General features: G+C 36.5%; 1 protein-coding gene across 3 annotated transcripts in view; it reads left to right on the forward strand.

Annotated features, from left to right (window-relative positions):
* The window catches only part of LOC140137858 (neuronal acetylcholine receptor subunit beta-2-like), a 174,034-nt gene that overhangs the window by 116,383 nt on the left and 39,317 nt on the right, over positions 1–18,334 (forward strand). For all 3 annotated transcript variants that reach the window (XM_072159658.1, XM_072159661.1, XM_072159659.1), the window contains exon 3: positions 13,347–13,391. In XM_072159658.1, the coding sequence (XP_072015759.1) occupies positions 13,347–13,391 (45 nt within the window). The remainder of the gene's footprint in view (positions 1–13,346; positions 13,392–18,334) is intronic.

Genomic DNA, 18,334 nt, shown 5'->3' on the forward strand with positions numbered 1-18,334 from the left:
AATTAGTATGTTTATACATTGGAAAACGTTAATTGAGTCTACAAAAAAAAGCAAAAAACGGAAAATCCGCCAAATCAACAAACTCCCCTGCAGTATAGGAAAAAAGTCCCACGCTAATTGAAACATATTTCAGAAGTACAACATGTTGGTTATATTATCCAAAAGGTTTGATCCAATGTTAGCCTGAATATAGCAGAAAATGTGATTTGAAAATGCTCTTTTTTCGCTACTTTCAAAATTATGAAAAATCCTGTTTTTGCCCAAATTCCACGATGATATTACGTAATTATATCAAAAGAAATAAATTTTTCTGAATAGGTCATCTTATAAAGCATAGTTCAATTCCAATATGTTCAACTTTCTGTCAGACCCAGATTATTTCAAAGGACATTTTCATGATGTCAAATGTTGTTCATTTTTAAGCTGTATCAATTCTGAGGCAGGTCAAAAGTGGGCCAATTTTAGGGGGGTCATGGAATTTCCCCCAGGTGGGTCACCTGATTTTTTTACTATCATAGTTGTGAACCATCTGACCTAGCTAGACTACATACCAAATATCATTGGATTTGGCTGACCTTCATCTTTCAGCTTTGTGTACAGGCCGCATGGTGCTTAGAAAATATTCCACTTAAATGTCGTTGGCAAGAAAGCTCTTGGCAAGTAAACATGGAATATTTACCAATGTATGCGTCAAGTTTGAGGCAACTATTATTTATTTTGCCTACCCATCCGTCTATTATGCCGGCCGGAGTGTTGTCATAACTGGGCTATTCCTCAGCTCAACCTCAACCTAAACACTGAAGTGAGAGATTGCTGTTGTGCAAAAAGGGTATCATTCCTATGTTGTTGATATAGCTCTTGAAAAGTTTGGTTATGGTAAAAAGGTTTGGTCGTTTATTCGTGCTTTAAGGGTATACGAGGTATTGTTGGCGAAACAGCACAGAAAAATCGATTTTCATTATCTGAATCAATATATTATTGAAAAATAACACTTTGGTGTTTTGCAAAAGTTCATTCTACAAATCATATACTTTGAAAACTGGCTTAATTTATTGTTGTTAATGAGTTATGTACGTTTTTACAAAAGTGTTGTTGTTTCAGACCTCTTTACAACATAACTCAAGAACCACATGACCTACAACTTGATGTTTAACATGACTCTGTAGCAAGATGTTGCAAAGTCAGTGATCTTGTTTTCCATGTCCTCCAACACATGTTGTCTCAAACAGCTTGATCTTTGTTTTGATTTGCATTGATGGGCTTCTCCAAAGGCGTTGCAGTTTGCAAAATCCTGCCCAGGCTAGTGCTTTTCTTCTTTGTAGGACTCCAACACTAGAGCCGATCCTGGAACCCAAGTACTTGAAGTCTGCGACATGGTTGATGGTATCAGGGTGTAACAATAAAATTTGTACAATTGCATTTTGACTTCTCAGGAAAAAACTAAAAGTGTTATGGCACACATGTTATATGCAATGCAATCAGTAATATCTTGGCTAAAAATAGACGTTTAGTTGGTTTCTTTAATAGCTTGGGTTTAAAAGTTATGTCCGATTAATTAAATCATCCAGAAAACGTGTTGGGCCACTTTTGCCATGTTTGCGCATATCAAGTTTGAACCGCGTAGATATGCTTATTGTGCATTAAACAGCGAAGGACTGACACAAAAGAATTATAAGTGGTGTTTCTTCATATAATTAACATGAACTTAATAATAATATGATATTTATTTAAAATCCAAAATGAAGTCATGAAATTTCTTTCAAATTATCTTATAAATAAAGTAATTTCTCATATCCCTGAGATATCATTGGTAAAACAGTTTTTGCATCCATAACATGCATAAGTACAAAACAATAAGATTTTGAAATTAAGTTCAGCTGGGCATCTATCTGTTCTGGGGTAACCACTATTGCCAGCATTTCTGTTAACAAATTCTACATACTTCTCATAGTTATATGTAATTGTATGCCTTGATGGAAGACGTGAGTTTGGAAAATGAGTTATAAACACTCTTATGGTTTCTGCTTGACTCCATGTGCTACCGAATCTCACAACCATAAAAATACGCTCTTCCAACGTGAATTGGGGTTGAAGTTGTTGAGCTGCAGCCACGATTTCTAGTAAATGAAGTTGATATGTCAGTGCTTAGTTGTGACTTTCAAAAACTCAAGGAGATATTCCATTATGTAATCATTTTTACCACTTCGAATACCTCATTGTTTAAAACTGTCTATCATAAGAGCATCGTCCAACTAGTCCATGGTTCAACTCTATTCAGTTACTTTTGTAACATTTAGACAAAAGTGGCCCAAGCAGTTTTAAGACTAGGTTACATAATTGGTCATATCTTCACTTATATACCGTCGATTTTATTGAAACAAAGCTGAGCTGGTGGCTAAAGAAATTATCTTGTTAGACATATAAATATCAAACAAAAAAATAAGCGGCATACTTGTGTCATTCTATTTACAAAATTGTACAAATTTTATTGTTACACCCTGTATACTACTGTAGACGTCAAGTGCTGGCTGAGCAGTTTGCAGTCATATATTCTATCGTAGGTGTAGATGACAAGACCTAGATCTGCTGCTTCAGTTGCAGTCTTAGTAAGCTATGACTGATGGGGTTGGGTTATGGAAGATTCCAACATGGCAATATCAGTCCAGATGTGTAAATACCTTGGTGATTCCTATAATATGTGGTGATAGTGTCAAGTATGTAACCTTAGGAGCTTCAAGACACTTTGGTTTTATTAGACGGCTGGTCCGTGGTAATGACTCAGATATTCTCGTCAGGTTATTTTCAACCCTAGTTTGAATACGGAATACTTGTGTTACTTCCTTACCAAATTGGTCATTTATATTCACTTAAAAAACCTAAAAACGACTGGCTCGTGTGTGTATTCTGGATTTATGCTACCTGTGGTAACCTAGTTCCGAGATTGAACATGTACACTAAACTATGTACACTAAACTTTTTTTATTTTGCTTTGTCGTTTGTTTCCTCGATCTATCTTTATTAATCCACGCCACACCGAGAATGAAAATTTTAGTCCCACCTGTGCATGCACTGATGGTTTCAAATTCACTGTTTTCAATCGATTTCCGGATCAATTATTGTTTTTAATCACCTTCTGCCAGATCTCTCTTCGACAATTCTTTTCCATGAAAAATGTTGGAGTGTTTTAAATAATCTAGTGTGCAATAGATTTATGTCCTTTTGTTCAATGTTCAAATACAATGGTATTAAATGACAATTTAGCATAATTATCTGAGGACTTTTCGCTATAGTGCTAGCGAACGTTTCTCACTAACGACCCCTTCGTTATTTTTCGGACTAGCAGACCTTAAGACTAGCACACCAATACGACTAGAGAACTCATCCGATTATTTGCTCTCTTAAAAACGGTGGGAACGGATGAGAATGACACGATAAAGCCAACAATATTGGCGATATAGATTATAAATGATCCATACCAACTTCAAAACTGAATCAAAAGGCCTTTTAAGCATCGTAGGGATAAACACTTCATTAAATTATAATGCAGGTGCTGGTGTTTTATTCTGTCAAGTATAAACCATTATTGAATAAATTTGGAATACTAACTGAGTAGCCGACGTCCGGACAGTAATCTGCAATTCTAACAGATTGATTAACTATCACTTTTGACTAGTAATTTGTAATCCCACTTGACCAAGTCAGACACCAAGGCCGAATAATGAAGCTGAGAAGAAAAAACAATTACCGCAGAATTATACCTACTTAATTATACACTGTGGTGCCATTTCGTTTACACCTAAAGGCTACACCTCTTAGTCTAGTAGATACTTTAAGTGTATAAAGGTTGCGTGTGACTAACACTTTCCTGCTTAAAGGGAGTCTCCGGCAACCCTAACATTATGCCTTACATGTTAGAAAAATAATTATCAAGCACGAATTACATGGTTTTATTTAAAACCAACTTATATTGACCATAAAAACGAATAAAACATCCGGCTCCTGACTCGCGATATTCAAACTTCCCGCGCCGAAATTGTCTAAGTGCAATGACGTATTGGTTATTTGTGCTCAATTGTCGTCAGACTTCATTGTATTACTGGCACGTCATTGCACTCGACAATTTCGGCACCCGAGAATTTTGAATATCGCGTGTTGAGAGACTGATGTTTTTATTCCTTTTTATGGTTACTATGAGTTTGTTTTAAATGAAACCACGTGATTCGTGCTTGATATGTTGTGATTGCCGGAGACCCCTTTAAGGTTGATGCCTAACATGTTGAGAGGTCAAGATGACGGATGCCCAGTGGGCAGACTTGAGTAATAAAGAAAAATGAGGTCAAAGGTTATACAGGGGTCAAAGCTTAAACTTGGTCTCAGTTGGTTTAAAGCCATATCAAAATATTTTCCAGGTGGCATGGAAAATATGTATTTATAAATAAGTCTGGAGTTATTAAAAATATGAAACGTCGCAATTTTGGCTCCATATCTGTCAAACATATAAAATTTATCCGATTTAGATTTTTTTTAAATGGTCTCAAAGTGTTTTTTCTTGTTTAATATAATAATTCAATTTTGTACATTTCGTACAGAAAAATATCAGTTGACTCAACGGGCAGTAACTGCTTCTGGTGTGTTACTATGGTAACGAAACGTCGTAGGTAGTGCAAATTATTTCTTTTTGAATTACTAATACTAGGCGGTTACTAGGCTGTCATGGTTATTGGCTTTTGCCGATCTCAAAATCAGGGTGTAAAGGGAGTCTCCGGCAACCCTAACATTATGCCTTACATGTTAGAAAAATAATTATCAAGCACGAATTACATGGTTTTATTTAAAACCAACTTATATTGACCATAAAAACGAATAAAACATCCGGCTCCTGACTCGCGATATTCAAACTTCCCGCGCCGAAATTGTCTAAGTGCAATGACGTATTGGTTATTTGTGCTCAATTGTCGTCAGACTTCATTGTATTACTGGCACGTCATTGCACTCGACAATTTCGGCACCCGAGAATTTTGAATATCGCGTGTTGAGAGACTGATGTTTTTATTCCTTTTTATGGTTACTATGAGTTTGTTTTAAATGAAACCACGTGATTCGTGCTTGATATGTTGTGATTGCCGGAGACCCCTTTAAGGTTGATGCCTAACATGTTGAGAGGTCAAGATGACGGATGCCCAGTGGGCAGACTTGAGTAATAAAGAAAAATGAGGTCAAAGGTTATACAGGGGTCAAAGCTTAAACTTGGTCTCAGTTGGTTTAAAGCCATATCAAAATATTTTCCAGGTGGCATGGAAAATATGTATTTGTAAATAAGTCTGGAGTTATTAAAAATATGAAACGTCGCAATTTTGGCTCCATATCTGTCAAACATATAAAATTTATCCGATTTAGATTTTTTTTAAATGGTCTCAAAGTGTTTTTTCTTGTTTAATATAATAATTCAATTTTGTACATTTCGTACAGAAAAATATCAGTTGACTCAACGGGCAGTAACTGCTTCTGGTGTGTTACTATGGTAACGAAACGTCGTAGGTAGTGCAAATTATTTCTTTTTTGAATTACTAATACTAGGCGGTTACTAGGCTGTCATGGTTATTGGCTTTTGCCGATCTCAAAATCAGGGTGTAAAGGGAGTCTCCGGCAACCCTAACATTATGCCTTACATGTTAGAAAAATAATTATCAAGCACGAATTACATGGTTTTATTTAAAACCAACTTATATTGACCATAAAAACGAATAAAACATCCGGCTCCTGACTCGCGATATTCAAACTTCCCGCGCCGAAATTGTCTAAGTGCAATGACGTATTGGTTATTTGTGCTCAATTGTCGTCAGACTTCATTGTATTACTGGCACGTCATTGCACTCGACAATTTCGGCACCTGAGAATTTTGAATATCGCGTGTTGAGAGACTGATGTTTTTATTCCTTTTTATGGTTACTATGAGTTTGTTTTAAATGAAACCACGTGATTCGTGCTTGATATGTTGTGATTGCCGGAGGCCCCTTTAAGGTTGATGCCTAACATGTTGAGAGGTCAAGATGACGGATGCCCAGTGGGCAGACTTGAGTAATAAAGAAAAATGAGGTCAAAGGTTATACAGGGGTCAAAGCTTAAACTTGGTCTCAGTTGGTTTAAAGCCATATCAAAATATTTTCCAGGTGGCATGGAAAATATGTATTTGTAAATAAGTCTGGAGTTATTAAAAATATGAAACGTCGCAATTTTGGCTCCATATCTGTCAAACATATAAAATTTATCCGATTTAGATTTTTTTTAAATGGTCTCAAAGTGTTTTTTCTTGTTTAATATAATAATTCAATTTTGTACATTTCGTACAGAAAAATATCAGTTGACTCAACGGGCAGTAACTGCTTCTGGTGTGTTACTATGGTAACGAAACGTCGTAGGTAGTGCAAATTATTTCTTTTTTGAATTACTAATACTAGGCGGTTACTAGGCTGTCATGGTTATTGGCTTTTGCCGATCTCAAAATCAGGGTGTGTCCTTTGGCTGGGATCACTGTCCTCGCAGCTGTGCTCAATTGCAGCATTTTGCACTTTGACCCGAATTTCGCCCTCAATTTGAAATTTGACCTGACCTTTGACCACAGATGACCTAACAAACGCAAACCTGAGCTTCCTTGGCCAAAGCTACACATGCACCCACCCACCAAGTGTGAGCTCCATATGAGCAAATGTATACGTTTTTTGACCTATGACCTCTTAATCGTAGGTCTGACAAAAAGGTCACCGTGGAAACTTTTGTTTGTTAGTCCAAGGTCCACCCACCCACCAGGTTTGAGTTCCATAGAGGCAATTTGAAATTTCTACCTTTTTTGATCTATGACCTCTTACCCGTAGGTCTGACGAAAAGGTCACCGTGGAAACTTTAATTTGTTAGTCCAAGGTCAACACACCCACCAAGTTTGAGCTCCATAGGGGCAATTTTAAATTTGTACGTATTTTGACCTATGACCTCTTAACCGTAAGTCTGACAAAAAGGTCACCGTGGAAACTTTTGTTTGTTAGTCCAAGATCCACCCACCCACCAGGTTTGAGTAGGTCTGACGAAAAGGTCACCGTGGAAACTTTAATTTGTTAGTCCAAGGTCAACACACCCACTACGTTTGAGCTCCATTGAAGCAATTTAAAATTAAACCTTCAATTGGACTTGACCCCGTTTTTCATCCAAATTGCTGCTATGTCCTCTAACTACCAGCACCTAATTTAAAGCCATATTATATTTTTTTATACAAGATAGATTAGTATTTCTTTGCATAAAATGTTAGCTTTTACTCTCAGATATATCCCCTTTTAATTAACTACCAGTACCTATGGCGCCAATACGCATCACTGCTTCGGTCGTGTTTAAACTGTATGATCATTTGCTGTGTAGATCACGCCATGTGCGTGTAAGTATTCTGTGTTATGAACATCGCGTATGCTTCGACTTATACTTCCATCGTAATAATAAAACGACGGTTCCTGCATTTTATTCAAAATCTCGGATTTTGACAAAATTACAGCACCTAGGATCTTGATATTTGTAGGGTATGTTGTACAATATAATGTGTAAAAAAAAACAGAATTTTGAAAAATATTGAAGGCGTCCTCTTCAGCAAATGTTATAATATGGCTTTAATGCGAGATGCGCAAATGCATTCATTCGAACATGAGCCGTGTCGGTTCTTTTAATAAGTCACGACTGCCCACACGCAATGTACGTACGTGTTATGCACATCGTGTACGCGTTCGACTTTTATTTCCATCGTAATAATAAACCGTCTTATTAAGACGTTTTATTCAAAATCTCGGATTTTGACAAAAACTACAGCACCGCAAGTCTTGATATTTGCAGGGTATGTTAGTTTACAAAGTAAAAACAGAATTTTGAAAAATATTGAGGGCGTCGTCCTCAGCAAATGTTTATAATATGGCTTTAACTGCTGGTTCCAATTATGACATATCGAGGATTGAGAGCCAGAAAGCCTCCACTCACAATCACCTGCTCCCACAAAATGAGCATAAAGTCGCCAGGGCACTCTAGACGATACAGTCCATTAATCATGACAACAATTCAATAGAATTCAAAAGACATTGTGGAGGAAGACCAAAGCAAAGAGCCAACTTAATGCTTATTTTGTGAGAGCTGGTCATAGTGAGTTACTGCTTTCTGGTTCTGAACCCTCGATACTTGCCTGTGTTAAAGATATACAGAGGTGAACATAACTGGTACCTTCATTCTTTTGCGCACTGTAATTTGCAGTAACGGATTTGCCTTTTATCCTGTAGATTATGCCGAGAAGTAATTTGTTTCTGCATAGTGACTCGTTACCTGAGGTATTGATATAACAAGATAATCAAATGCAGGCCACTTGCATCAAAATCAATGGCATCGGGTGTGGTTTCACTAATTTAACTCTTGACTTCTTTTTATCATAATTCCGGCACGAAAATCTTGGATTAGTCAAACTATTATAATATTATATTCAGAGACCCTTACCTCAGAGATATATTCCGCATTCAGCTTTAAAATTGGACCAAACGTTAACCTTTTAAATGGAAATTAATTTTGTTCCACTTAAATATTAATACTTTAAACGGCATGTAGTGAATAAACCATCTGCAAAGAACTATACCAGAAAATACAATTTGTATTGCAAGATTAGTCGAAACCATTGATAGGGATAGATGTAGAATACTACATGCTAAGTAGCCGTACAGTAATCAGCAGTTACAATTACTCTGGAATTAACTATCACTTTTGACCAGTAATTGGTGATCCCACTAACCAAGCCAGACACCAATGCCGAATAATGTGGCTAATAAAAGAAACCGATCACTGCAGAAAATAAGCTACGGCAAAGGTTGTGCCGGAACCTACTTAAGGGATGAGTCTATAGGAATAACGACCAAACAAAGAAATTCTTGTTTAAGCCGTAATATTGTAGTCTTTCAACCCTTTCACAACTTCAGCTGTGTAACTTACAAAAATTCCCGCTAAAAAGTGGTTCTTTTAATTTTAGAAAATACATTAATAATCGCATTGGACTTTTCGTACTGATCGTACTATAAGTGACCACCAGCCTATAATGTTCTAATCACACTATAGACTGGGATTACATGTGACGTCATTGCCAGGCAATTGGTCTCTATTGTTCCGTGTCCGGAAATATGCCCACGCAGTCAGGGACCGTGCTTTTAAAACTCCCGCCAGATCACAATAAGGCCATTGAACTGCGTAGTAGCCATACGTACTCATTGAAGTATAACGGTAGCACGTTCCTTACCGACTCATTATTAATGTGTGGAAAGGGGTCAGGGACGGCATTCTGATCATTCTAATCCTTTCTTTTGAGGTCAATAGATAAAAGAAAGGCCTTGAACACAGGTGCCGAGTTGTAGATAATATTTAATCATCAAAGCTGATGGCATAAGAAATTTCGAGGAGGCAGCGCTTATTATTTCTTGTAAACACAATCTAATGTGGTACTCACTACATGTAGAAGGCCAAGGCAGGTCTGCAAATTAGTGCATGAAGCTAGTAAAGATATAGCTTTATGTTCAGTTTAATCAATTAAAATACTATGGCTGGATATCAAAAAAATCGCGAGGCATTAAGTATTAATTTTTATATTATTATGACAAAATCCAGTCCCTTCTCAATCGAATAAGCTCCGAGATTAGACTTTCCTTTCCAAAAATAAATTATATGGCCTAGAGGACATGATATAGGCCTAATCTAAACCCATATTCGGTATCCAGAAACCTTCACAGTCTGAGCGGCGCTTGCACTCGCATCGCATTAAACTAGACAAAGTTCGCTAAACTGAGGCCTGCTTCAATTGCCAACCTTTACCGAGGGGCGAGTTTGAGGTTTCATAGTCATCTATTACCTATACCATTTTTCACCCCGATGTGGCAGTGATGTCAACGCGTTGTGAACAGTTGTGAACTGTTTCGCTCGCGCATCTATGCGGCGGTCTTTAAGCGCGTGCGTATGTAGGCCTACACCAGCGCTATCGAACTCCAGCGAGTGAAGCTGCGCCTAATAAAATTCGTTTCATATCTCTTTCCCGCCATGAGTGTCGCAAAATACATCATCTCCCCGGGGGAGTACAGAGTTATGTTCATTGCATTCTGGAAAACGGACATTTCGGCTGGTGCCTTCATCACAAAAAGGAATCCCCGATCATCACGATAATGGCGCGCGATCACGAACACCCGGCAAGCGGCAGAGCGTTTCAACCAATGACAAGTCTTGATTGTGTCCGTTTATCTGCAATGCGCGTGCGCCACGCCGCTCATTGCAACCGGCATGGTAGTATGAAACCAGCACAGAGGAGTAAGATATCTTACTCCTCTGTGGAAACCAACTTTATACTGACGTGACCCCGGATGTGACTGTCACTGTCACATCAGGGTGAAATGTAGTCTCGGTACCAGCCGGTTTGTGCTCCTCCGTCACCGTTAGTGACGGAGGAGCACAAACCAGCTGGTACCAAGACTAGGTGAAATGGTATTGAACAACGCAAAGCAGCCAAATTTGTCATAAGTTTGAATAGCCATTAGAACAACCGTGAATATAGTGTCAGAAAGTCTTACACATCTTAGTATAACCTTGTCGTTTAGTGTGATACTGAATGCAGCGCCATATTTGGAATATATTCGTACACGGTGTGGGCAAATAGTTGCTCAAATGTAGGCTAAGTAGGCCTAAATCATGAAAATCGCTTAATCGGAATAATACTAACCAGTAACGGACACTGAGACAGCACTACGTTTGAAGTTTGAGGTAAGTAAAGCTTTTCCTTGTTATAAAAAACAAGGAAAAGGCAGTCATTTTTATCACAACGCGATATTTAAAAAAGTACATTTTGAGAGGGCCTACGCTGGTTCTTTTGATTCTAGTGTAAAATCTGTTCATCACATGTAGTCCGATTTGGTATCTATGGTCTCATCAAAGTCTTGAGAACTCTTTTTGATGTTATGTTGGTTAACAAAAACGATACTGTTAAAAATAGCGGTATTTATGCAAGCGACGTATCTATTGTGCAAAATGCATTGAAAATTGTCGGCTAAAGAGGGCATAAATTAAAATCGCGAAGAGTAATAGCAACAATAACTATCTACATTCCAAGCGGAAACGCTTTTCAAAAACATACCACCTTTTTCGGGCAATCGCTGAAACCGAAATATGAAATTCCAGGCCATCTGTAAAAAGTGCGTGAGCAGAAATGACCATGAACTTGGGTCACCGAAACAAGTGTTTATATTGGTGTCAGGCCTATCATAGTGATACAACAATTAGCCCCCAATAATGGCTTTCATTTGAACCGTTATTTGTTAAACTGCGATTTTTACTTTTTGAGAAATCAATGAATGTATCAAAAAACTTTTCGAAAGTCGATTTAAAATGGCATAACCCGTTAACACACCGTAGTAGTGACATCTCACTGTGTTAAACCTAAGGACTTAGCTCGTGGTATAATTTGCAGTACCAGAATTAGCAAGTAGATAATACCGAAAGTTGGTTTACAATAGAATGGTTTGCGTGACAAACAATTTTAGAGCATTTTACCCTTGTAGATCGTAAGTTGGTATTTTGTTTGTTTTTTGTTTTTTAATTATTGCCTTTTTAATTCCGGAACGATAACTTTTTTGGTCAAACCTAGAACTAATTTATGATTCCCTAAGAATTAAGAATTGTTTTTGGGGGCTTCCCTGAGAATTATTTTTGGGGCTTCCAAAAAAATTGAGCGGTTTTAAAATTGTAACAAGCGTTGAACTTGAAATTCTATATTTTATTTTCTTATCGCCAATTTAGTCATTTGAAATTTCTAAATAAAAAATTGCAGTTAATTCATAACCATTGCAGTGCAAGCACTTGCATACTAATTAAAACTACGAAATAGGTAGCTGAAAGGGAAAAGAAATTGCAAGCTGATCAACAGGTAGATAATTATTACGCATCGTGGATCAAAACAATATTGGTGGTTTAAAACAAGAAAAATGCATTAAATTAATACAAAAAGGTATGGTTTGCTATATCTGAGTATCTGAGAAGTCATCTTATTTTAAAATCATAGCCCAGGGTTGAGTAGCCTATATTTAACCTTAGCATTTTATAGGACATATGATTGAATCTATAATATATTTCACGACGGATAATTTGAGACTATTTTCATTGCAAATGGATCATTTAGAAAAGTTTTTGCTTGTGCCATTAATTGATCTATATAGCCGACTAACCCCCCCAAAAAAAAAAACACCATCAAAACAGAACCCTCATTGCGCCTTCTTTTTCTCGTATTTCAGAAAAGTTGATAAAATATATGTTGGTATGTAAAGAAACCGTGAATCGTTAGCGTTAATAAACCGAACAAAATGAGCTCAAAGGATGGATTTACGATTATCTTAGGTCATTTAGGCACAAAGGTGTTCGTTTTTATAGGACGGTTAAAAAATCTTAGGGGGTGGTACAACTCCCCTCCCTTCGTATTTCTAGGGCTAAAATTGAATACAACTCACAATGATATACCAGAATCAATTAAAGTCCAGATATTTGGGCATACAAGCGCATTGGCGGCTATCCGCGTTGCATATTTATTGCCAACGCGAGTCATAATTTAAGGTACAGACTCCGACTTTTCGACGTATAATATTCGATATATCATGTCTTCGTTAATTTTAAATATATCTATTCTCATTTTATTTCCAGTAATATTTAACTTTCAACGAATTGTTGGTGACGTGAAATCGATAATATGTTACGTCGAATGCCTGGTGGAAAAACATTATTGGTTTTGCGTCATCAAACATTCGTTAGAAGTTAAACATTGCTGGAAATAGAATGGGAATAGATAACGAAGACAAGTTACATCGAATATTCTACATCCACTAAAAGGTCTGTACAGCGGCCCTATACACCTGAAATCCGAACTGTATCCAATAGCTGTGAGTTACATTGTCTTTTGTTGTGTACTTACCGTTGCTACCCGAACGAAAACTATGTCACTTAATTTTGAAACCAATTACTGTAAACATTAGCCTATAGTGGAGCACGTGGGCTCCTGTGCATTAGCATGATTAGGGTAGAGATAGAGAGCTCCTTCTGATGAAAATTGATCAACATCAAGAATCCGTTCCCTTATCCGGTAGTGGGATATTGATGGGAGGGCACTTTTAGTTTGTGCCCAAAATGCTAGTTATGTCAAGGAGCTCATATGCGTCATTGGGCGAATCTTCACGGATTATGACAATGCCATTTAGCAAAGATAGGTGTGATATATTTCGAATTAATTGTTTATGTTTCTTTTTTTTTTCTTCATGTAGAATGAAAGAATTCAGATGTTGACAATAGCTACATGGTTATCCCTGGTAAGTAATATAAATATATAAAATTGTTAAAACAGGGATTTTACAATTATTGTATTGATGCAAATATTTGAATTTCATCTTCTGCAGCTTTTGTGCTAATTCTCTTCCGACTGCTCGAGAATAAACATAAGAGATTCAGTTCGCATGGATAAATGCTCGAATATTAGGACAAAATAACGTTAGTTTGTTTGACTCTTGTGAACAAAACAAGACAAATGATTATGAGAAAGAGAAAAGATTGCCCTAATGTTATTCTGCGTGTAGATACTCAGCGTTAAACACAACTTAGTTGCTACGCATTTTTACAGGTAAATTATTTAAAAGGGGCTGGTTTAGATGTCATCAGCAATGCCGAAATACGTTTTGTACTTAACACTTATCCATAATTATTATCACTATCCTCAATTAAATCCATATCCTTCGAGTTTTAACAAAATCAGGACGCTGAACTAAATTCCTAACACAGTTCTCTTTAAGGGGTGGGGTATGAACGTTTGGACAGTATTTGATAATTTTGATTTTTTGAAATTCGCAATGTAATACACATTTTATGGCAAATGATTAAAAATTGATATTTTTGATATTTAACAGTGCTCGAAGTAAACTTTATAAATCTGATGATTTATACTTAAAGTGTATGTAGGTGGGATGAAAAGCCAACGATCAATTGAAAATTTTGACCTTTCGATATGATATGGATTATTTTTCCCAAAACACCAAAAAAATAGGTCTTTTTGGGAAAAAAATCCATATCTTCAATATAAAAGGTCAAAATTTTCAATTGATCGTCGGCTTTTCCTCTCAGCTACATACACTTTAAGAATATGTCATTAGATTTATAAAATCTACTTCGAGGACTGTTATATATCAAAAATGTGAAAAATATCAAATTTTAATAATTTGTCATAAAATTTGGATTATATCGTGAATTTCAAAATATAAAAATTATTTGATATCAGAAAGACATTCTTCGTATTCAGAATGCAATTCGATATGTCTGATGTGCTCTCATGCCCCACAAAAAATACTGTCGAAACGCTCAAAACTCTTATTCCAGATCCCTTAAGGGATCGGAATCGGATAGCAACGTGTGCACAGTACTTTTTGTGGGACATGAGAGCACATCAGACATATTGAATTGCATTCTGAATATGAAGAATTTCCTTCTGGTCATGTAATCTACTTTTTTTTAAATATGGGATATAAAACAAATTTGTGACCCGGCAGCACAAATGAGCCGTAAATTCCCTAAATTGTATTCTGAGTTACGGTGTAAAATGTGTACGAAGGTCGTATTCATCGGTAACTTAAGCTGCCCGACATCTGTCTCATTTTGATAGTCAAAAACTAATCAATAATCCTATTGTTGAAGTGGATAATAAGCTTCTACCTTAGATGGCTATAGAACTTTTAATAGCTCTGGTCTTTGTTTGCTTTTGCTAAATCCTGTTCAAGTGGTGGGTTACCAGGCATTGTATTTTGTACAGGTATGCATAACCAACAATTAACAATGAGAGAACTTTCTTAAACCTCGTTGACATGGGGATGATTTGAAATGACCGCCAATTATGACTGTTTGATATTTATTGCCAGCAATGTGGAAAAAGAGACACATGTAAAAACGTAAAAAGCCATAATTTTGTTGAAGGAGCAAAGTTTAACAAACCATAACCCCGCTTCTGGATATCGTTTGAAGTCAAATGATATACCATTTTTAAGTTTATGATGTTTATTTTTAAACACGAAATAAAACAAAATTGACCGGGGAGGAATTTACGGCTCATTCGCCGTGAACGGTCACATTTTGTGGCAAATTATTAAACATTGATTGTTGTTTTAAATTGTGCATATTTAACAGTCATCGAAGTAAAATTTATAAATCTACTGATATGTACTTAAAGTGTATGTACTAAAAGTGTATGTAGCTGGGAGGAAAAAAAATGTATATCTTTAATTAATACAAAAAGTCACAATTATTATTATATTTATAATTTTACTTCGGACTGTTAAATATAAAAAATATCAATTTTTAATAATTTACCATAAAATGTGTATTTATATATATTGCGAATTTCAAAAAATCTAAAATAATTTGATATTAGAAGGACATTCTTCGTATTCAAAATGCAATTCGATATGTCTGATGTGCTCTCATGTCCCACAAAAAATACTATGAAAACGTTGCTTTTTACAAATTTATGAATGTAATTTAATACTCTGAATCTATCCAAATAAGGCATCGTTTTCTCATCTGATATTTCGGACACAGCCCCATTATACAGTAAGCCAAACAATTAAGGTACCAGTTATGTTCACCCCTTGCATATCCTAAACATATCCAAGAAAGATATGTCGTAATTGGAAGCAGCAGCCAATAGCTGCATTTGTTGAAATTGTTCAAGAAAAAAGATATGACGATCCAAAAACCCAAGGAAGATGCCAATGTAAAAGTTGCAGTTTGCTACATTACGTGCCCTATTGATTTGCACACAATGCGTTCACGAGAACCAGCGCCGTGCTTCCATTGATTAACACGTTTCTTTATTAGGTTTTAGAACACCGTTTCTTTAATTTTGAACCAATTTTAACAAATGGGGTGTTAAATCAGAGCTAAAGGGTACAGGTATTGGCTGCTTGTTTTAATTTTGACACATTTCTTTTAATATATGATATACAGGGGTGAACACAACTGGTACCTTAATTTTTTGGCTTACTGTATAATACAGTAAGCCAAACAATTAAGGTACCAGTTATGTTCACCACAACTGGTACCTTAATTTTTTGGCTTACTGTATAATACAGTAAGCCAAACAATTAAGGTACCAGTTATGTTCACCCCTTGCATATCCTAAACAAAGACAGATGTGTCATAATTGGAACCAGCAGCCAATAGCTGCATATTTTAGTTCGAATTTAAGACCTCATTTGTTGGAATTGTTCAAGAAATAAAGATATAACGATCCAAAAACCCAAGGAAGATGCCAGTGTAAAAGTTGCAATTTACTACATAGCGTGCCCTATTGATTTGCACACAATGCGTTCACGAACAAGAGAACCAGCGCCGTGCTTCCATTGATTAACACGTTAAAATTAGCGTCGTGCTTTCATTGATTAGAACACAAAAGTGCAACTTTTGATTTCGTTTCTTTTTTAGGTTTTAGACCACCGTTTTTTTTTAATTTTCAACAAATGAGGTCTTAAATCAGAGCTAAAGAGTAAATGTATTGGCTGCTTGTCTTAATTTTGACACATTTCTCTTTATATAGGATATACAGGGGTGAACACAACTGGTACCTTAATTTTTTGGCTTACTGCCTTGTTAGTCTTCGCATGTATTTTGGTAATGGGTGATTATGCTTAACTATTTTTATGTTAATGTTCATCCCTGCTATGGTTATAAAAAGGAAAATCAACAAAACTCACATTGAAATATATACAAAATAATACACTTTTACATTCCTTTTCGTATGACATAGTCCTTACAGTAAAATAAAATCCTTACAGAGAGAGACGAAGATATAATTCTTAAAGTATCTCGTCGTTATTCTTACTACTGCATATTCCCAACGCAACAATAAAACTACTAAAGCGACAATAGGGAAAACGTTTCTGCTTTCAGGAAAACCTGAGGGTTGTTTTCTTTAAAGAATAATCTGATTCCAACCATGCCAATGTGGATCTTCATTTTTTCATTTCTTTTCTATTCCTTCTATTTTAATTATGTCTCGCATTGTCTTACGCCCTGCCAGGGTGAAGCATACAGTGGACTTCGGTTGTATATATAAATGCGCATATATAAATGCGCACGTGACATCTACAAGTCGCCATACCGTATTAAACGATATAAGGTACCCGGATGTACATAAACTCCCCGTGCAAAAGTATAGGGAAAATGACAGGTCGCAAGGAAAATTGCTTTTGCAAAATAGTGGCATTGATTGCAAAGGGTAAAATAACTTGACCCGAAAGATAAACTCTTTATTAACGTTTTCCATCACGGAAAAAAAAAAATTAACTACGGAAAAGCTAGATATAGCTGATTTACAAACTTATATTTCATAATTTCTGTGCTAAATGGGCGTGCCAATTGGCCATATCTATGACGTAGTGCTGGTTTCATACTATCGTGCTGCTTGCCGCCGAGCGGCGTGACACACGCGCATTGTAGACAAACAGACATAATCAAGACTTGTGAATGGCTGACAAGTCATGCCTCTTGTCGCAACGGCATGAAAGTATGAAAGGGGACATGATTGGCTTTAAGGTCAGAACTGTGCAGGCGGCGGATGACATGATCGAGCCGGCAACTTGTGAAACCGCCCGGCCGTATGGCATTTTCCAATATAGTCGGTTAATTTTGTGGGGTTCATTATCGAACCCCAACGGTTTTAGCTTGTATTTATATTATTTATCAACATAGGCCTATTTGTTTGTGATATTTCAAGCGTTTTAAATTTCAAAATAATCCCATTCACGTTGACGATGAAAATTTACTGAATTTAGAGAATGCAATGCGGCCACCACCTGGAACTGTGGTCGCAATTTCAGTGATTGACAGTGAGGTAACACGAACATGGCACTGGCCATCTGGTCACGTGCGCATTAATATATGCGCATTTATATATACAACCGAAGTCCACTGATATAGGCTACGTCCTCTCGTCATTATTTATACATAGTTGGCTGATAAGACACAGAGTATGCTATCAAGATTAGGCGAGATTACCTCATTGGACTAGTTATAACATTTATAATAACTCTCGACTTGTCATCGTGAGGTCCAGGGTTAATTTTTCTGCACTCTAAATTTATTATACGGCAGTTTCTCCGAGCTTCATATAGTCATTATTTAAATCAGAATTTCTTGGGCTTACATCATTTATTTCCGATCCTCGCATTAGTTGTGTCTCGCATTGTCTTACGCCCTGCCAGGGTGAAGCATA

The sequence above is a fragment of the Amphiura filiformis genome, chromosome 17 (genome assembly GCF_039555335.1).
Source record: "Amphiura filiformis chromosome 17, Afil_fr2py, whole genome shotgun sequence".
Classification (NCBI taxonomy): Eukaryota; Metazoa; Echinodermata; class Ophiuroidea; order Amphilepidida; family Amphiuridae; genus Amphiura; species Amphiura filiformis.